The 20,888-nt window shown below is 36.6% G+C and overlaps 1 protein-coding gene across 6 annotated transcripts in view; it reads right to left on the reverse strand.

Annotated features, from left to right (window-relative positions):
* SNX7 (sorting nexin 7) overlaps positions 1 to 20,888 on the reverse strand; it is a 102,952-nt gene that overhangs the window by 72,231 nt on the left and 9,833 nt on the right. For all 6 annotated transcript variants that reach the window (XM_063799190.1, XM_001158484.6, XM_063799181.1 and 3 more), the window contains one exon: positions 3,354 to 3,536. In XM_063799190.1, coding sequence (XP_063655260.1) covers positions 3,354 to 3,524 — 171 coding nt within the window. In that variant the 5' untranslated portion in view covers positions 3,525 to 3,536. The remainder of the gene's footprint in view (positions 1 to 3,353; positions 3,537 to 20,888) is intronic.

The following is a 20,888-nucleotide window of genomic DNA, read 5'->3' on the forward strand; positions in this document are numbered from 1 at the left end:
ATATGTACTAAGAGAACATACATCTTTAGATCTCCAAAAGAGAAAATACTTCTCTATAACAGTCACTTAAAATATGCTAACCCAGACAACAAAGGGTAATTTCCCATAAAAAGAACAGATGCCACAAATGTGGTCTTCCCGATACAATCATTTACAGTTGGATCATTCTTAAGTATTCCTAAATAGGTAATTGTCCATGTACGTATGTGTATATTCATTTACCCTTACAATCCTTAGTACCCATGAATATAAATATTTACAAAACTAAGATTTTCCCAGGAAAGCCATCTTTCAACCTCCAAATTAGATGGCGTATCCCATGCTCATAATATCCAATATTTTTCCTTCAAAATATTTATAACTATAAAGAAATAACTTAGTATATGATATGGTTTGGCTGTGTCCCCATCCAAATCTCATCTTGAATTGTAATAATCCCCATGTGTCAAGGGCGGGGCCAGGTGAAGATAATTGAATCATAGGGGCAGTTCCCCCATACTGTTTTCATGGTAGTGAATAAGGCTCATGATATCTGATGGTTTTATAAATGGGGGTTCCCCTGCACAAGCTCTCTCTTGCCTGCTTCCATGTAAGATGTGTCTTGCTTCCCCCTTGCTTTCCGCCATGATTGTGAGCCCCCTACTCCAGCCATGTAGAACTGTGAGTCAATTAAATGTCCCTCCTTTATAAATTACCCAGTACTGGGTATGTCTTTATTACCAACATGAGAACAAACTAACACAGTATAAAATTAATTATTTAATATCATCATATGCAAACACCCCTTCTTCAGAGTGAAAACACCAGGAAAGCAGAAAGTTCCTTTTGTCAGACCTATCCTGATCACTGATATATTCTTAATATATAAGCACAATACTTGGGACAAACGGGGTACTCAATAAAAGCTTGTGGAATAAGTAAGTAAATGATAAGAAAAGACTATTTGATAACATGATCTACCTGTACTATTTATATATTTGTATCTGTAATATATATTTCTGTATATATATAGTCTATATACTATGAAATAGTAAAAGTAATTAGAAGTAGAACAATGGAAGTCATTTATAATAGTTAAACTGAAAGTTTACCACATCCATACCTAAATGCACAAAAATATAATAGAAAAAATGTATACTATGAAAGTAAACTGTTTGGATTTAAATCTCAGCTCAGCTAATTACAATGTTGTGTAACCTTTAACAAGCTACTAAGTTTCAGTGTCCTCGTGCATGAAATGGGGGTAAATCATAATATCTATGTTTGAGGATTACTGTGAGCCTCAATGAGTTAACATGTAGAAACTGGTTATAATATTATCTGGCACAAAGCAGTCACACAGTAAATGTTTGCTAGTTTATACACTTTCATATTATTATTACTACTACTATTACTACTTCTATAAGACCAGTCCATTTAAAGTATGTGTAAATAGGAAAACTCAGAAGAACAGTATGTCTATGATCAGAATGAAACTCACAAGATGGCTTCAGAAAGAGTGTCTTTCTGAGAGACGCAAATGATGGAAAAATAATTCAGTTTCACAAATTATTTGCTAGAATGGATAATGACAATAGATAATTTTAACAGTAGTAATAGAAGAAATTTGGCTCTACTCTAGCAGTATGCCTGTATTAACATATTCAATCTTCATAAAGACCTTATGAGGTTAGTACTGTTATCCTATTTACAAACAAGAAAACTAACATAGAGAGGTTAATTAAATTGTCCAAGTCACATAGCAAGGAAGGAGAGAAATCAAGATTCAACTCCATGTTGTCTTGCTGTACCACATCTTGATATAGCTAAGATAATTCCTTCACTCATTCATCAACAAAATAAATAGTTTACTTATTATGTCCTAAGATTTGTGTTTGGAATTATGGATAACTTAAAATATAGTTACCTTCCTTGAGAAACTCACAAACTCACTGAGAATAAATACAAATAAACATCTATTCACATACAGGTAGATGGCAATTACTGAACACTTATTGTGTGTTAGGCACTTTACTAAGTGGGGTGTGCATTGATTACTTATTCTACTGCAACCCTACAGAAGTGAGTTATATTATCTTAGTTTCATCGATTTAAAAAAACAGCTTAGTTGGATTAAATATATGCTTTTGATATTTTGCTATATTGACTCTTATGTTTTACATTCCTTAAGAGTTCAATAGAACAGTATGAGAAAACAGAGGAAGAATAACTATTTCAGCCAGGGGACAGTAACAACTAGAGAAGCCTTCACAGGCATCTAACATCTTGAGTTGTATATTGAAAACTAAGCATGACTTCTTCTGTCTAAGAAGGGGATGGACACAGCAAACAGAAGGAAAACTATATGCAGTTTTGAGAGCAAGAGATCCCCTAAATATTCAGAAAACAGAAGCAGCTCTACATGAGTAGAGAGCAAGGTACTGAATGTGAGGTGTAACAAATAAGTCTTATATGGTAAGTGGGCACCAGACTGAGAAGCCTCTTTATATGTCATACAAGAAAGTCTGCACTTTGCTCTGCCTGAAATAAGGGGCCAAGAAAGGATTTTAAGAATTCAAGTGAAGAAATAAGATATATATATCTTCAGGAAACATAACTAATAGCAGTGTGGCAGTTTCATTGGAAGAAGTGATTATAGGAACATAGTTCAGAACTTTTTCAGCTAAAAAAAGAGATGTACTTTTTACATTTATGAAATATAAAAGTCTAGGGTGATGCTTCATAAACAAAATATTATAAAGAGAATTACTTTAAAATGCTATTAAATAAAGGACTTAAAATACAGATTATACTAGGTGGTTGCTTAATTGTGTCTGAGGTAAACTGTCTTTGTAGCACTTTGCCCTACGATTAAAGAGATCTGTGTTCTAGATCTACTTTGCTCTTGAATTATTGCACACATAACAGTATCTCATACATGAGACAAAGTGGCCACCCGCCCCACTTTGAAAAATAAATGGTACCATATTTTATAATCTTCCAAAGAAATCTGAATACGTAATATTGCGAACTGTTTAAGCATTTTCTTTTTTTATTAACAACTTGAGGCCCATCTTTTCCAAAGGTATTTCTTAATACTTTTTTAAACTAAAAAACTAGATATTATTATTCTAGGAAGTATAGCTGCTATAAAATGAGTGACTATTTCTCAAGTCAAGTTGAATTTCACTGACTTAATACAGAACAAGTGAAGGGCAGAGAATAAGCAACGTGTTAGCCAAAAGGTTTGAAAAAGTAAAAGTCAATTCAGCTAAGATCCTGGAATGTTGAGAATTATAATGAACAAGAGGTACTTACTTCCAAAGCTTCAAAAAAAGCAGCTATATTCAAGAAAATATTCATCCAATGTTTACCTTAGTAATAATCCTATACGTAATGAAAGTTTCTATTGTAGTAACATGACTTTCAGGTTCATCAACTGTGATGAAGAGATCCTTTAAATCTGATTCATCCTCAAACTTGATTTGGTTTATCATTGATAAAGGGGATGTTGGCATCATAGGGCTGAAGGAGTTCATGTCCATCAATGAGGCATCCTAAGAAATAAAACATTCAAAAATTAGTATCAACAGAAAAATTAAACTCTTCTATTTCTAGATGCTATCAATATTAATGAAATATATCAAGAACAAAAGGGATTATTGGACTTTTAGTTAAATGTGGTATACTGAACATGTATTTTTATCTGTTTCCTCTTGAAAATCCCACCCAAAAGATGACAGTAAAGAAAGAAACAAACAAATGAAAAGTATAAACCCTCAAGGATTGCTATGGTTTGAATGTTTCTGTTCCCTCCAAATGTCATGTTGAAACTTAATCCCCAATGCAACAGTATTAAGAGGTGGAGCCTTTAAAGGTGAGTAAGTCATAAGGGTAGAGCCCTCATGAATGGTACTAGCCACCTTATAAGAGGGCTGTCGGGAACGACCTAGTGCCTCTCCTGCCCTTTCACCGTCTGCCATGTGGGGACACAACAAAAAGACACACACCATCTTGGAAGCTGAGTGCATCCCTTGCCAGATGCCAAAACTGCCAGCATATTGATCTTGAACTTCCCAGCCTCCAGAACTGTGAGAAATCAATTTCTATTATTTATAAATTACCCAGTCTCAGATATTTTGTCACAGTAGCACTAATGGACTCAGGCAAGAAGAAGAAGAAAAAAACTATAGTAAACGAAATGTGCCAACTGCTTTTTGGAAACTGGAGATCTGATCGTCAAGTGGTAACTAAAATAGTAGTGCAGAAAAAACTGAAAAGCAATCTTTCTAGAAGAGAACAGTAAACTAGGAAGAAGCAAGGATATTTATGATGTAGAATGCCAGAAAGTTTCAAGAATTGGAGGCAGCAAGAACCTGTGGACATAAAGGTTGTGGCAGAGCAGAAACCAGATGATTGGTTATTAAGAAGATCTAATAAAACAAGAGTTAGAACCTCAGATTCCCTCACCTACCCTAGGCAATCAGGTAACTTTCCCACCCCAATTTGGTAGAATACTGGAAGTCTACTTTCTGAAAGGTCTGAACTCGAGGGCATCCAGTAGGATAGGGAAGAAGTCCTATGACAATACAGATACCAAGTGAAAGTCCTGCATACCAGACCAAAAGACATGCAAACCTGTTCATCTGGTCCCAAGAACGTTGGCAGGAAGGTGCAACCCCCACCCCATCATAGTCAATTCAGGCTGTTATTAAAGAAAACTACAATAAACTAGGTAGCTTACAAACAACAGAAATTTATTTCTCACAGTTCTTAACTAGGAAGTCCAAGATCAAGATGTCAGCAGATTCAGCGTCTGGTGAGGGCCCACTTTACAGAACAGCTTCCTTTCACTATAATCTCACATGGTAAAAGGGGGGAGGGTCTCTCTGGGGTCCTTTATAAGGGCGCCAATCCTAATCATGAGAGCTCCACGCTCATGACCTAATCACCTCCCAAAGGCATCACCTCCTCCTATCATCAGCTTGGCAGTAGCATTTCTATGTATGAATTCTGGGTGGACACAAATATTCATACCACAGCACCCACCACAGTTGGAAGTTTCCTCTCTTAGCTGATCTTGGAGAAAAACTGACAGTTGTAGTCCCCTAATGAATTAGCCAGGTCTCTGCATAACCACCCTACATCAAAGCCCCTACCATGCATGCAGAATGTCTACTCTGCTTTTTATTATTTGGTGTAGGATCTACCAAACATCCAAACATGAGGAAAGGCTCTGACGTGAAATAAAGTCACAAACAAACCAAAACAGAAGATTAGAGGAAGCAGATAGAACAGAGCATAAACACTTTTTAAAAAACCATGAAATCACCAGAAAGATAAGAGAAAATATTAAATCCATGAATGAAAGCATGCTCTTTTTAAAAAGAAAATTCAGAGAACAGCAACACCACCAACCAAAAAAGAGACTCATGAAAATTAAAATATGATAGCAATATAAAAACGCAACAGAAAGTGTGAAAATCAGAGCTCAAGAACTGTCCTACTATGTGAACCAAAAGAACAAGAGATGGAAAATGAGAAGATTTTTTAAAATGAAAGGATACAGGCAGGCAGTGCCTGAATAAAAGGAATTCCAGAAAATGAGAAAGAAAAATATCCTTGACATAAAGTTGATAGGGCCTGTGAGGTCTCCCCAAAATGAACAGGACACTGGTTGGGTAGGTTGTACTCCTACAAGCATCCATCACCATGACATTTCATAATACTAGAGATTTTTAAATTCCTGAAAGATTTAAGAAACAATATAAGTAAAATAAAGGAGGAATCTTGGGAATCAGAATGGCATCAGAGTTCTTAAATGGTGATGCTGGAAACTACATGATAATAAACTAATGTCTTCAAAATTTTGAGAGAAAAGTATTTTCAACCTAGAATTATACATATCCAGGCAATTGTCATTCAAATATACAGGTAGAATAAAGCCATTTCAGACATAGAAGATTTCAAAAACTTACTTCCCATGTACCTATTCTTTGGAAGCTTCTTTACTTCTCCAAAATAAGAGAATATGCCAAGAAAGAAAAAATAGAATCTAAAAACAAGAGATACAACAGAAGATCAAAGTAAAGGGAATTCCCTGGAAAATAATGTTCTACGTTGACAGTTTTGCAGCAAACCTAGAGAACAACCCATATACACTGGACCAGGAAAATAAATATCCAGGGTATCAAGGAGATGACAAGGAGAAAGAATAAAGGAAGCGAGGGATGAAGGAAAAGGGGATGGTGGAGAACAGAATAGGAAAGGGGAATAAGCAGAGGAGGAAAGGAAAAAGAGAAGGTGAGAGAGAAAAACAAGGAAGAAAGGGAATTAAAAAAAGGAAGTAAAAGAAGGACAAAAAAAGGAAGAAAAGAAAACTGATAGAATAATGACATAAATGTGATAGGAAGCATGCCTATGTTAGATCTGTAGATAAATTATAATTGGTACAAGAAAGTTAAGGAGAGAGAAAGCAAAAGAGAGAAAAGGAGGGATGAGAAAACTTTTACTTATTTAGAGTAAGCTAGAAACATGTTGCCCCATTATTCCTAAATAGGTCTGTGTGTATTTTCAGAAAACAAGAATACTCTCCTACCTAACCATAGTACCGATCCAGGTATTTGAATCGGGAAATTAGCACTGACGCAATACAACAGTCTAATCCACAGACCCTTTTGAATTTCTCTGTCCCAAAAATATCCTAAAAAGAAAATGTTCTTCCCCTCTAGTACAGAACTAAATCCAGGTTCATCTGTTACATTTAACTGTTATATCTCTGGTCCCCTTCAATCCGGAACCATTTCTCACCTTTCACTTTCTATTATGGTATAGACCTATTCGAAGCTACTTTATAGGCAATGTTTCCTTTCTCTCAAATATATACATACGTTTTTCTCTCTCCCATCATCTTAATTTATCACCATTTTAAGGTAGATAGAGGTTTAAGAAAAAAATTATTTTTATTCACAGCCAAGCCATATAGTGAATTATGATTACATTTTCATTCTTCTACTGCTTTAAAAAATATCTTATAGTGATAAGGTCTTGCTATGTTTCCCTGGCTGGTCTCAAACTCCTGGCTTCAAACAATCCTCCTGCCTTGGCCCGTGACAAGGTTTGGTTGTGTCCCCACCCAAATCTTATCTTCAATTGTAACTCCCACGATTCCCACGTGTCATGGGAGGAAACTGGTGGGAGATAATTGAATCATGGGGGCGGGTCTTTCCCGTGCTGTTCTCCTGATAGTGAATAAGTCTCATGAGATCTGATGGTTTCAAAAATGGGAGTTTCCCTTCACAAGTTCTTTCGGCCTGCTGCCATCCATGTAAGATGTGACTTACTCCTCCTTGCTTTTCACCATGATTGTGATGCTTCCCCAGCCACGTGGAATTGTAAGTCATTAAACCCTTTTCCTATACAAATGCCCCAGTCTCAGGTATGTCTTTATCAGCAGCATGAAAATGGACTAACACAGTAAATTGGTACTAAGAGTGGGGCACTGCTGAAAAGATACCTGAAAATGTGGAAGCAACTTTGGAATTGGACAACAGGTAGAGGCTGGAACAGTTTGGAGGGCTCAGATGAAGACAGGAAAATGTGGGAAAGTTTGGAACTTCCTAGAGACTTGTTCAATGACTTTGACTAAAATGCTGATAATGACATGGACAATGAAACCCAGGCTGAGGTGATCACAGATGGAGATGAGGAACTTGTTGGGAACTGGAGCAAAGGTGACTCTTGCTATGTTTTAGCAAAGAGACTGGTGGCATTTTGCCCCTGCCCTAGAGATTTGTGGAACTTTAAACTTGAGAGAGATGATTTAGGGTATCTAGTGGATGAAATTTCTGAGCAGCAAAGCATTCAAGAGGTGACTTGGGTGCTGTTTAAGGCATTTAGTTTTACAAGGGAAGCGGAGCATAAAAATCCAGAACATTTGCAGCCTGATAATGTGATAGAAAAGAAAATCTCATTTTCTGAGGAGAAATTCAAGCCAGCTGCAGAAATTTGCATAAGTAACAAGGAACTGAATGTTAATCCCCAAGACAGTGGGGAAAATCTCTCCAGGGCATGCCAGAGGTCTTCATGGCAGCCCCTCTCAGCATAGGCCCACAGGCCTAGGAGGAAAAAGTGGTTTTGTGGGCTGGGCTCAGGGTCCCCATACTGTGTGCCACCTAGGGACTTGGTGTCCTGTGTCCCAGCCACTCCAGCTGCTTCAGCTATGGCTGAAAGGGGCCAACATAGAGCTCAGGTCATGGTTTCAGAGGGTGCAAGCCTCAAGCCTTGGCAGCTTCCACACAGTGTTGGGATAGACAATGCACCAAAGTCAAGAATTAGGGTTTAGGAACCTCCACCTAGATTTCAGAGGATGTATGGAAATGCCTGTATGTCCAGTCAGAAGTTTGCTATAGGGATGGAGCTCTCATGGAGAACCTCTGCTAGGGCAGTACAAAAGGGAAACGTGGGGTTGGAGCCCCCACACAGAGTCCCTACTGGGGCACCACCTAGTGGACCTGTGAGAAGAGGGCCATCATCCTCCAGGCCCCAGAATGGTAGATCCACTGACAGCTCGCACTGTGTCTCTGGAAAAGCCACAGACAGACACGCAATGCCAGCCCATGAAAGCAGACAGATGGGAGGCTATACCCTGCAAAGCCACCGGGGCAGAGCTGCCCAAGACCATGGGAACCCACCTCTTGCATCAGCGTGACCTGTATGTGAGACATGGAGTCAAAGGAGATTATTTTGGAGTTTTAAGATTTGACTACCCCACTGGATTTCAGACTTGCATGAGCCTGTAGCCCCTTTGTTTTGGCCAATTTCTCCCATTTGGAATGGGTATATTTACCCAATGTCTGTACCCCCATTGTATCTAGGAAGTGACTAACCTTTCGATATTAGAAGCTCATAGGTGGAAGGGACTTGCCTTGTCTCACGTGAGACTTTGGACTGCAGACTTTTGAGTTAATGCTGAAATGAGATGAAACTTTGGGGACTGTTGGGAGGGCATGATTGTTTTTGATATGTGAGGACATGAGATTTGGGAGGCGCCAGGGGTGGAGTGATATGGTTTGGCTGTGTCCCCACTCAAATCTCATCTTGAATTGTAACTCCCACAATTCTCATGTGTTGTGGGATGAACCTGGTGGAAGGTAATTGAATCATAGAGGCAGGTCTTCACATGCTGTTCTCATGACAATGAAAACGTTTCACGAGATTTGATGGTTTTAAAAATGGGAGTTTCCCTGCACAAGCTCTTTTGCCCTGCTGCCATCCATGTAAGATGAGACTTGCTCCTCCTTGCCTTTCACCATGATTGAGGCTCCCCCAGCCATGCAGAATTGTAAGTCCATTAAACCCTTTTTCCTATATAAATTGCCCAGTCTCGGTTATGTCTTTATCAGCAGTGTGAAAACACATTAATAGTGTGAAAACAGATTAATACATCCTGCCAGAGTGCTGGAATTGCAGGTGTGAGCCACTGTGCCAGCCCAGTTTTTGTTTTCCTGAGTGTTCATTATTCATTTATTCATTCCCTCTCACTCCAAACTATATCAGTGTATATATGTATACTGCTATTTTTTATTTTTCAATGTTGATATCATCAATAGGTTTTCCACTAAGGAGACTAAAGAGTATAATATTTTGTTTAAATTAATTATATGACTATAGACTCAAATTAATTGTATGACTACAGATTCACAGATTCCTATTTTATTCAGTGGATATAATTCATTAACATCATAATTTATTTTGATGTCTAAACAGTCCCAAGTTTGACAAGTGGGAGCCCCTTAAAGCTGCACCAGTATGTTTTTGCTATGTCTTCATTATTCTTTGAGCACTTTACTTTTTAGAACAAGATGTTTCAAGTTTATAATATTTTGTTATTTCCCTGCCCAAGCTCTGGAATGAGACATTTCTCCGAGGAGCTCTGGTTCCTTTTAGAGAAGATTGGTATTTACAAAACCAAGATATTAGTGCTAGGAAATAAATATATGAGACATACACATACATATGTACACTTATATAGTTTGGATGTTTGCCCTCTCCAAATCTCATGTTGAAATGTGACCCCCAATGTTGGCAGTGAGGCCTAGTGGGAGGTGTCTGGATCATTAGGGTGAATCCCTCATGAATGGCTTGGAGCCATCCTCATGTTAATGAGTAAGTTCTCAGTCTATGAGTTCAGGCAATATCTGATTTATTAAAAGACCCTGGATCGTCCTCTTTCTCTTGCTCCCTCTCTGGCCACATGACATGCTGGCCGTCCTTCACCTTTCGCTACAATCGTAAGCTGCCTAAAGCCCTCACTACAGGTAGATGCCAGCACCATGCTTCCTGTACAGCATGCAGAACCATGAGCCAAAATGAACCTCTTTTCTTTATAAATGACCCAGCCTCAGGTATTTCTTTATAGCAATGCAAGAACAGACTAACACACACACACACACGCACATACACACAGACTCATACAGCTCTAGATCTATGGCTAGATACAGATATAAAATACCAAGAGTTCACAAATTAGAATGATATACCTCTATTTCTTTTTTTTTTTTTTTTGAGACAGCATCTCGCTCTGTCACCCAGGCTGGAGTGCAGTGGTGCGATCTGGGCTCACTGCAACCTCCACCTCCCGGGTTCAAGCAATTCTCCTGCGTCAGACTCCCGAGTAGCTGGGATTACAGGTGCCTGCCACCACGCCTGGTTAATTTTTGTATTTTTAGTAGAGACGGGGTTTCACCATCTTGGCCAGGCTGGTCTTGAACTCCTGACCTCGTGATCCACCCACCTCGGCCTACCAAAGTGCTGGGATTACAGGCATGAGTCACTGCCCCTGACCTATATGCCTCTATTTCTAATTTGACATGTCATGGCTTGTCTAGCCTTTCCCTTTTCCATATTTATAACTCTTTTAGTCAGCAGTGAGAAGCCTGGCTCCTATTATCCCAAATATGTTTACTTATTGGCTCAATTCCCCTGTATGTAACCAATCTCCCAACCACACCGGCTTCCTCCTCTGCTCTGACCACGTAGGCCAAGGCAGCCTTATTCTCAACCCCAACCATGCAGGATGCCTCCTCAGCTTCAATTTCAATTGGCAACACTGGTCATCTGCTCAGTCACCTTCAATAGTTTTGTCTAAATAAAAGAAAGAAAAAGATGGGAAAGGAAGGGCTACATGTTATTCTTTATAAATAAAATTAATTGAAACATAAGGATAATTACAGTAAACTTTAAATTCAAATAATGGTTCTTTCACATGCAAAGATAAAACTAACACTCTCAATAGAATATTTGAGTTATCTCTGCAGTGGTAGTAAGAACTTGTTCTCCAACTCTATACTTTTTCTTTTAGATACATTTGTTCCCCTAAAGCAGTGATACAGATGTTGGAATCAAAAGTTTTGTCTGTTGTTATGTGTAAGATTATAAAGTTAACTGATGTATTTGAATATTAAATCTGCAACAAAGCCCATTTTAGCTTAGCAACAAAGTTGGCCAGTACTGAGTAAAAAAAAAAATCATAAAGGAAGCCAAAAATGGCTTCTGGTCCTATCTCTGCCATTGACTAAGCAGGCACTGAACCACTAATTCAGCCTTTCTATGTTAAATTACAAAGTTGGACCTGATGATTTCCAAAATATCTCAGATCCAAATGCATTAATATAGTACAATGTAATAAATTCTGATGTTTTAGGAAGAGATACTTTTTTGTGAACCTATGAATAGGAAAAAAAGATGAAATCATAATATGGACTTGTTTTCTCTTCAAACCAAATCAATAAAAATGCTTTTGAAGCATCGATAATACTCAGAGCACTGCTTTAAAGGCTCTTCCCACAAAAAGTTTAGCTCTGTGAACTACAATGCAACATTTAGGTCATCCTTCAATGTAATAATAGAAGAGATATTATCACAGGATATGCTAACTGAAGAAAGAAGAATAACAATAGTCATAAAGATTACGAAGGTTCGGCCTATTATCACAAAAAGATTTGTGATCATTTAAGCATTACACAAGGAGTAGAAGATAAATTTCAGTTGGATTAATCAGACACAGAAAATTTAGAAGCAATAAATGTCTTGCAAAAAAAATTCAGTGAAATAAATCATTTTATATCTCTATGGGAGGATATAATGAATACTATCCATATGATAGAATACAACATAGTGACTTAAAGATGATTTAGAAGAACATACAATAACTTGGAAAAAGTTTCACAGTATGTTATTCAGAAAAAAATGGCAAAATATAAAATTTGTGTAAAACCAGATTCCAATGTGTGTGTATGTGTATGACTGGGGGGGATGGGCAGGGAGGGAGAGAGGGAATTTAGCAGCTATTAAAAAAAAAAGTTAACAGGAATTATTCCAGATGTTGGGATTGCTGTTGGGTTTAATATTTTTCTATGTGATTTTCTTTATTTTCCAAATATTCTAAAACATATGTTATATTTTGTAACCAGAAAAAACGTTAAAATTGTTAGAGTCAACATTGTACATGATGTGCTAAGAGACAGTAAGAACCGTAGTGATAAAACAGTTGCCTAGGGCTGTTTTGGCAGAATACCTCGGATTATATTTGATTTTTTTCTTAACAAGGTTGCATAGATAAATAATAAGTTATGGGATGCTAACACAATGAAATACTAAGCAGCCATTAAAACCAGAATTTAGAGCTTCCAAATAAATGTGTAATCAGCATGTACAAAAATCTCTCTCAAAAACCATTGCATATAAATAGCAACTTTGTAAGCTGACAAATTTTAATTTGGTGGGCAAATGTACTTTGTATTTTACTGACATTACGTACAAACGTGCTTTGGCATTCTTTTTGCTCATCCTCCCAACTCACCACAGCCTACTTCTTTTACCTACTACATAATTTAGCATTCTATTTCTTCCGCTTGAAATGCATCCTTTTGTGGAGTGGGAAAAATCTGCATGAATTTACAAAAGGCTCACAATTCCAATGAGTACAGTGTGGTGTCATAAAAATATGCTTCGATATCTAGCAAAGGCAGAAAATTACAGGCTGAAATTTAGCAACATCCAAGATTTCAGTAGAAGGATTTAAATTACTATGAATCACTCAAAAGCATTCTTAAAACCTCAATAAAACTGACTATCTAAAGTGTTTTATATTCACTTCAAAAAAAGGAAAGAAAATATACTAACAATACTTAAAAGACTTAACATTTGGACATGAATAACTGAAGAAAATAAGTGTTTGGGAAGATCCAAAGAAGCAATTAACCAAAAAGAACTCCATTTAACCTTTTGCGGTTGATGCGTTTCAGGAGAAATGGATGAATAAAATTTGTTCTTTCCAAACAAAGGTCTCACCTCCACAATAATGGATGTGTGTCTCTCTGTCTCTATTTGGATATAAGACCATTATCTTAGGGTCATTTAAATGGTGAAAATATATCTTTTTATTTTTTCCTTCAACAGATTACAGCATAATAAAAATTATCTGTGTGACAAATCTCTACTTCTTAAATAATGTTTACTCCTGTAGCTAGAACAGTGAAAATGCACACACACAAGAAAATCCTGGGATGGGTTCAGGCTGAGATTTGAGTGTGTTTCATAGAGAAGAAAGCCTGTGTTGCAAGAATTCATGGTCTCTTATCCTTACTCCAAAACAATACATCCACTGTCAGAAAAACCACTTAAATAACTTAACTGAAATAAATGGATTAGATTGGTGTTAGCATGATAATAGAATTTATTGCAAAAATCACAAATTAAGTGTAAGTTTTTCTGTTGTTACTCGGGGTTTATTATAAGCATTTGTTATGGGTTGAATTGTTCCCTCACCCAAATTTATATGCTGAAGCCCAAATCCCCAGTACCTTGGAGTGTGACCTTATTTGGACATGGGGTCCCTACAGATCTGATGAAGTTAAAATGAGGTCATTAGGATAGGCCCTAATCCAATTACGACTGCTATCTTTCTATAAAAAGGGTAAATGTGGACACAGAAACATGGATGGAGGGAAGAGGATGTGTGGAGACACTGGGAGAACATGGATCTATAAGCCATGTTGGGAAGTCTGGAACAGATCCCTCTCTCACGGCCCTCAGAAGGAACCAACTCTGCTGACTTCTTGATATCAGACTTCTGGCCTCCAGAACTGTGAGTCAATACATTTCTGTTATTTAAGACACTCAGTCTGTGGTACTTTGTTACAGCAGCCCTGGCAAACTCACACAGCATTTCTGCACTTAAAATGGTACACAATAAAAATCTGAGGATGGAGGCAAAGCTAAAAGGAAGAAATCATGATTAAAATATTTCAACTTTGCTCCATTCTTTTTGACAGGTTAGTAGTCAACTCCAGGAATTTCTGGGAATGTTTTTTTCCACCCTCCTTTAATGCAATTAGATGATTCCAACATTCTACCACTGAAATAAATAAAACAGATAGCTGAAATTTAAAATAAATGATGGTTTGTCAATATTTGAGTGCTCAAGTGATAAACACCAATAGAAATAGGTTAAAAGGTGAGATATGACCTCTTAAGAGGTTTCCTTCCTTAACGTCCCTCGCTGAATGCTACTCAGGAATGTCTCATAAATATAACGTGAATTACTCTGATAATACTAAATCACACCCACCATCTGTGCACAAACAGCTATTTTCTTTTTACAAGTCACAGGGAAAAAAATCCATGTGAGAAGTGTAATAAATCAGAATACTGGCATGAAAAGGCCATGCAAATAAAATTGCTGATGCACAAGAAACACACACACCCAAAAGACATCTGGTAAAAAAAGCAACTTAAGGTGGAAAGAGTTTGAGAAACCATGTTGTTAAGAAGGACACTCATATTGATAGGCCTAAATTTAGACTTGCCAGCTGTGTTTTGGTTTACAAATCCTTCCAATCTGCCTGCTTATAATAATAATAAAAATGAGAAAGGCTTTCTGTGGAACACTGTTGAAAATGTGACTGGGGGAAAAGTCAGCCTCTGTCATATTCTACAAAGGGGCATACAACACCCTAATCTTGTTTGACATGATTTCCATCACTACATAGTATATACACCCTTGCATACATATATCACAATTTATTTATCCATTCTTCTGTCTCTAGTTTTTCTACTTTCTAATGGTGCTGCCTTGAATATGCTTGTACTTCCTCAAGTTTTATATACCACAGAGCTATAGACTGACCTTAGAAATTTTTCACATAATTTTATTTAACATAATTTTCCCTTCTGGCAGAAAAAAAGAGTGGTATAATAAAAGAAAAAGTCTCTGTACATAGGCAGTGCTAAAGTTAATCCAAGTTTACACATGTACCAGCTGAGTGAACTTGGTCAAGTAACTTTTCTGAGGTTCAGTTTTCTTTTCCTTGCAACTTCTTAGAGAGGTCATAGCTCACCTTAGATCACAGAGGACTAACAGGACAAAAAGAGATAATAAATGAGTGGTACACAATGTCTGCTTGAAGGGTTTATATGAATTATCTTATGTAAACCTTACCACACTCCTGCAGAGCATATTTTTCCCCCTTGTTAGAAAGACAGAAATACTATTGGTAAGTGCTCTTTCCTTTCCCCTCTTATTTTCAGATTAAATTACTTGTTCAAACAGTAACTGCTATTAAGTGAAATAATCAGGATTTGAGCTAATGGCCAATAAGCTCAAGTATGACAGGGGTTAAAATCTTACATCAAAATATGACAGGGGTCCCTGGGACTCATCACTGAATTCAGCTTTTTTCAGTTTCCCATGAAGTTAAATAGAAATCTAAAGCAAAAATAAATAAATGTACGTGGTCAGTATACAGCTCTGTAGCATCCAGAACCTGAGGAAGTACAAGTGTATTCAAGGAAGCATTGTTGGAAATTAGAATACCAGAAACAGAAAAATGAATAAATAGTGAAATATGCATATAAGGGTGTGCATACTACAGAGCTATGAAAATAAACTACAACTTCATACAGCAATATGGCCAATTCTCATAAATTATTAGGAGAAAAAAAGCAAATTATAGGAGAATTTGCACAGGATGGTATCATTTTTGGAAGTCCTAAAACATTCAAGGCCCCAAAATCAGTAAATCTTTAAAATATATTACTTCAAGATACCTATATAAACTTCCATAAAAACCAAACAAATGACAAACATAAACTTCAGATTATTAGTTTCTTTTTCACAGGAGAAAAAATAATCTATGGAGGGGAACACAGGGATGTCAAAATTTTTGAATGTTTTATTTCTTAAGCTGAGGAGTGGGACATGGATACAAATTTTATCATTCTATTACCAAGAATCTGCAAAAATTTTCTGTAAAGGGCCAGATGGTAAATATTTTGGGCTTTATAGGCCATCTGGTTTCTGTCACAACTTCTCATCTTGGCCACTGTAGTGTAAAAGCTGTCACAGACAATACATAAATAATTAGGTATGACTGTGTCCCAATAAAACTTTATTTATAAAAGGTCAACCAGATTTGGCCCACAAGCTGTTGCTTGTTCCTACTTTACACTATAGATATTATATAGACAGCTATATAATATAGACAGATATTTTATAAACATGTATAGTGTTTCATATGTATGAAAAAATTACATAATAAAAATCATTTTGAAAGTTTTCAAAAGGTATGTTTGAGTAGGTAAAGTATACAGTGTCTTTCCACAGTTTTGTTCTGATTTTTGTTTTTTGTTTTAGAGACAGGGTCTTGCTCTTTTGTCCAAGCTAGAGTGCAGTGGCGCAGTCACATTTGAGGTTACTGTAACCTCAAATTTCTGGGCTCAAGAGATCCTCCTTCTTCAGCCTTCCAATTACCTGGGACTATAGGCAGGAGCCACCATACCTGACTATTTCTTTAAATTTTTTTTGTAGAGACAGGTCTCACCATGTTGTCCAGGCTTGTCTCAAACTCCTGGCGTCAAGTAGTGCTCCTACCTCAGCCTCCCAAAGTGCTGGGATTATAGGAGTTGGCCACCACACCCAGCCTCTTTTCAGTTTTCCAATGAAACTTAGAAATAAAAACAAAGTCCTCTTGACAAGTGGTAGGTAGGCAGAGGTAAGTTCCAGATTTGTAGCATTTCCCTTTCTGCTAGGGACATTTTTTACACTCAGACAGATACCCTCACAAATCAGTGTTTTTAATCACCACAATAAAGACAACTCCATATATAAGCAAGAACAAGTCAACAACAACTAAAATACTAAGACTGAAAGGTAGGCAAGGCTCCCTCCCCAACTAAGCGCATCCGCCAGCACACTGGTGCAGTTCGCACGTGTGCCTCAGCGATATGTCATATTATTGCATGTCAAAAATATTTTAAAGCCATGAATGCTAAATCTACAAACGATAGAACATCAACTGAAATTGCCTTAAAACAAGTTTGGGGTAATGGATACGCACTTAAAACACAGTATCAGCCAACTATCCAACTGTGTTTCAATGATGACTAGCTGGAAGCAAAACAAGCCAGAGAAAATAATTTCTCTAACCAGAACTTATGAAGAGGTTTAATATATGTTCTACAGACAGATAACGCTGCAGACCCAACTCAGGAATGTAATCAGAAGTGGTTTTAAGGAGCACAACCAGCTGACTATGCCCTTAACAGGCATGGCTAAAATGGATCCTGTCTTATCGTAAACTACAACTATTCCCCTAAACCAAAGTGTTGTCTTTATAGATATTCTCCAGAGAAAGGGCCTAGATATCTAACTCCACCAACAAATTGACAGAGAATTTCTCAAGAGACAATATATGCTTATACATATATCGGGAAAACCAGTCGGTGATTAAAACAGATTCACCAAACATTCTAATCTCCCAGGAATTCTAAATTGCCTGGCAGATATTACATGAAACGACTCACTCAAAGAGGGAATTATACACATACTGTATCACTTAAGAAACAATACTGTTGAAAGTGAGGCCAAAATTCTGGTAATTTAAAAACATGTGCTCTAATTATTTCAAATTAAAAGTACCCTACCCTCCTATGTTTTATCTCCATGGAGCCTTTATATCCACAGAAAACTTTTCCAAACTTTCCATACTTAATTAAGTAGATGTACATATAGCCCTATCTAGATTATCAATTTATTGCCACAATATTTTCCCTTAAATAAGTATAGGTTCCTCAAAGATAGAAACCAGTATATTTTTGTGATCCTCTAAAGATCTCACTACAAATTCAAAGTGGCTGCTTACACAAGTCAAAAACAAAATATTAATCTTATATACCATAATAGCAAATACTGAGAGTTTTCTAAGTGCCAGAGACTATGTGCCCTAGCAACACATACATGCATTATTTCATTTAATCCTCTCCACAATCTGATGGAAGTATAATTATCATTGTCCATATTTTACAGTTGAATAAATTTGTGGTATAGGGATGATAATCATTCTCCCCAAATCACTTATCTCTTAATTGATAGCAAGACTCAACCACCCTCACCATCCATGTGCACACGAAAAGCGCTCAGTATAGTACTTTGATTTCATTTAACAAATGTTCACTGCATGTCACCCAGGTGTCAGGCACTGGGCTGGGGATACGATAGTGGCCAAGACTGTAGAGTTCCTGCTCTCATGAAGCTTATACTTTAGTTGAGAGGGAAGGGGAGGGTACATATAATGAGCAAATAAATATATAGATAAGTAAGATAATTTCAGACAAGAAGAATAAGTGTTAGGAAAAAATGGAGCAGGTTGCTGAATAAAGGGGCTGCAGGGAGCAGGAAGAATGCTTTCCATAGAGCTGTCAGGGAAAGCTTCTTTGAGGAGGTAACGTGAGAAGGAGTCAGCTATATAAAACACTTGGAGAGCAGGATTCCAGTCGGACCAACCAATGAGGCCCAAGGCAGGAAGAATATTTGAGGAACAGAAAGAAGACATATGGCTGGAACATAGACTATGATGAAGGAATGACCAGCAAAGCTCATTTTCACATTTGCTGTATCAGAATTCAAGTATTCATACATTTTATCTAATAGTCTTTTAAAAAGGGAGGAGCACTCTGTGATAAATGAATGTTACACCTGAAAATCCCAAAGTAAAACACTTGTTGCACAGCTAGAGATTGTTAAGCATCTGTATGGTCTTATTCAGACTCTTCATGAGCATTAGCCAATTGGAGGTGATTAATCATATCAAATGCAGCTCCATTTATCTTGATTACACTTGAATAATTTCTTACTTAGTAGAAAATGTTACCTCTTGTATTTAATACTCTATTCTAAAAATTTGGTTTTATTCATTCAGAAAGGTCCAAGATGCCATTTGCCTATAACTTTGCCACAAAACCATTGTTAGAGGTGGTCTGCTTGTTCCTAATGATCCGCCTTCTTTCTTCCTGTGAGCGCATTACATCTCCTGGCCAGCTGCCAGGTGATTTTCAGTGCCTCCCAATTGGTTTGACCAGTTACTTGCTTTGGACAATGGCAGTATCTGGGTAGAAGATCTGGGAGCCATTGTCTATTTCCACCAGTGCTCATATTATTTTCCCTCTGTCACAGGAGTGGCATGTCCCAGTTAGGGGTTACTGCTTCAGTCTTGATCCCAAAATGAAGAAGATACGTGGAACAGAGTCAAAGCCGAGAGCAGAATCACAGTTTAGCCACAGCTGACAGATAAACGAGCAAGAAAGAAAACTTAATTGTAAGCAAGCCACTGAAATCTCGAGGTTGTACTGCAGCATAACCTAATGAAAGCTGATGAAGAGAGTATTCAGTGTTCAATTAGATTACAAAATACATATGCACATTTTTCTCAGAACAAATTAGGGATTCATTTTTTCTAATTTTCAAGATTCATATAACAAGAATTTGCCATTTGTTTCTGGTTACACATAAGGCTTTAATTTTCATTCTAAACAGACTTTTTTTCTTAATATTTCACTTTAAATGATTCAGCTTGTTTATCTTAAAAACTTATCTAAAAATAAAACTATGATATAAAATCATTTTTCTAATAGAAATGAACCTAAAAATATGACAAATGAAAGAATCTCAAAATTGTGATAAAGCATATATGATATGATTCTATTTATTTGAAATTACCTAAAAAGACAAATTTATATAAACAGAAAATTTAGATGAGTGGTTTTTGTCTATGACAGAGAGAAAACAGAGATTAACTGTAAGCAGGCATAATGGATCATATTGGGGAGATGAAAATGTTCTAAAACTGGTTTATAGTGATAGTTGTACAATCTGGTTAATTATCTTAAAAAAATCGTTCACCCAAAATGGGTGAATTTTATGGTATGTAAATTATACTCAATAAAATTGAATTTAAAAAGAAAAAAAGAGCATGTCATATAAAAGCATTTCTCAAAGTCAAAAATAATAAAATTTTTCCATTTCAATGTTAAAACTGTTGGTTTAACCCTATGTTTTAACACAAGCAGATTTTTATGTCAGTATTTGCTAATAATTTTAATTGTCTTTTTTTTATTAATACTAGAGGTAACACACTATTATCCAGCTTGATTGATATATGCAATCCAAAGTTAATCAAATATTCTGTTTAAAATGAGCAAAATCTTTTAAGCATGTAACTCTTTACCTGTTTATTGAGAAAACTGTATATACTTAAGGTGACTCCAATGAAAATGTTTAACTTTTAGTCTCATATCTTCTTTGGAAAGTGTGGGACACAAATAAATAAACATGAATAAAATAAATTTTTAACACTGTAACCACATAGCTATTGAATCTGTGTTTCTTTTTGATCGCACTAGCTACTTGTAAAACTACAGCAGGCTATGAGGGCCCTCAAGGATACAAACATAAAACTTTATCTTTAAAACTCACGGAAATAAAGTATTCTTTTTAGAGTACACTAAGTTTAAATCTGGAGCCTTTTAACATCATTTTCTCAAAATATTTGTAATAACTTTCCTCATTGCTC

Source organism: Pan troglodytes, chromosome 1 (genome assembly GCF_028858775.2).
Source record: "Pan troglodytes isolate AG18354 chromosome 1, NHGRI_mPanTro3-v2.0_pri, whole genome shotgun sequence".
Classification (NCBI taxonomy): domain Eukaryota; kingdom Metazoa; phylum Chordata; class Mammalia; order Primates; family Hominidae; genus Pan; species Pan troglodytes.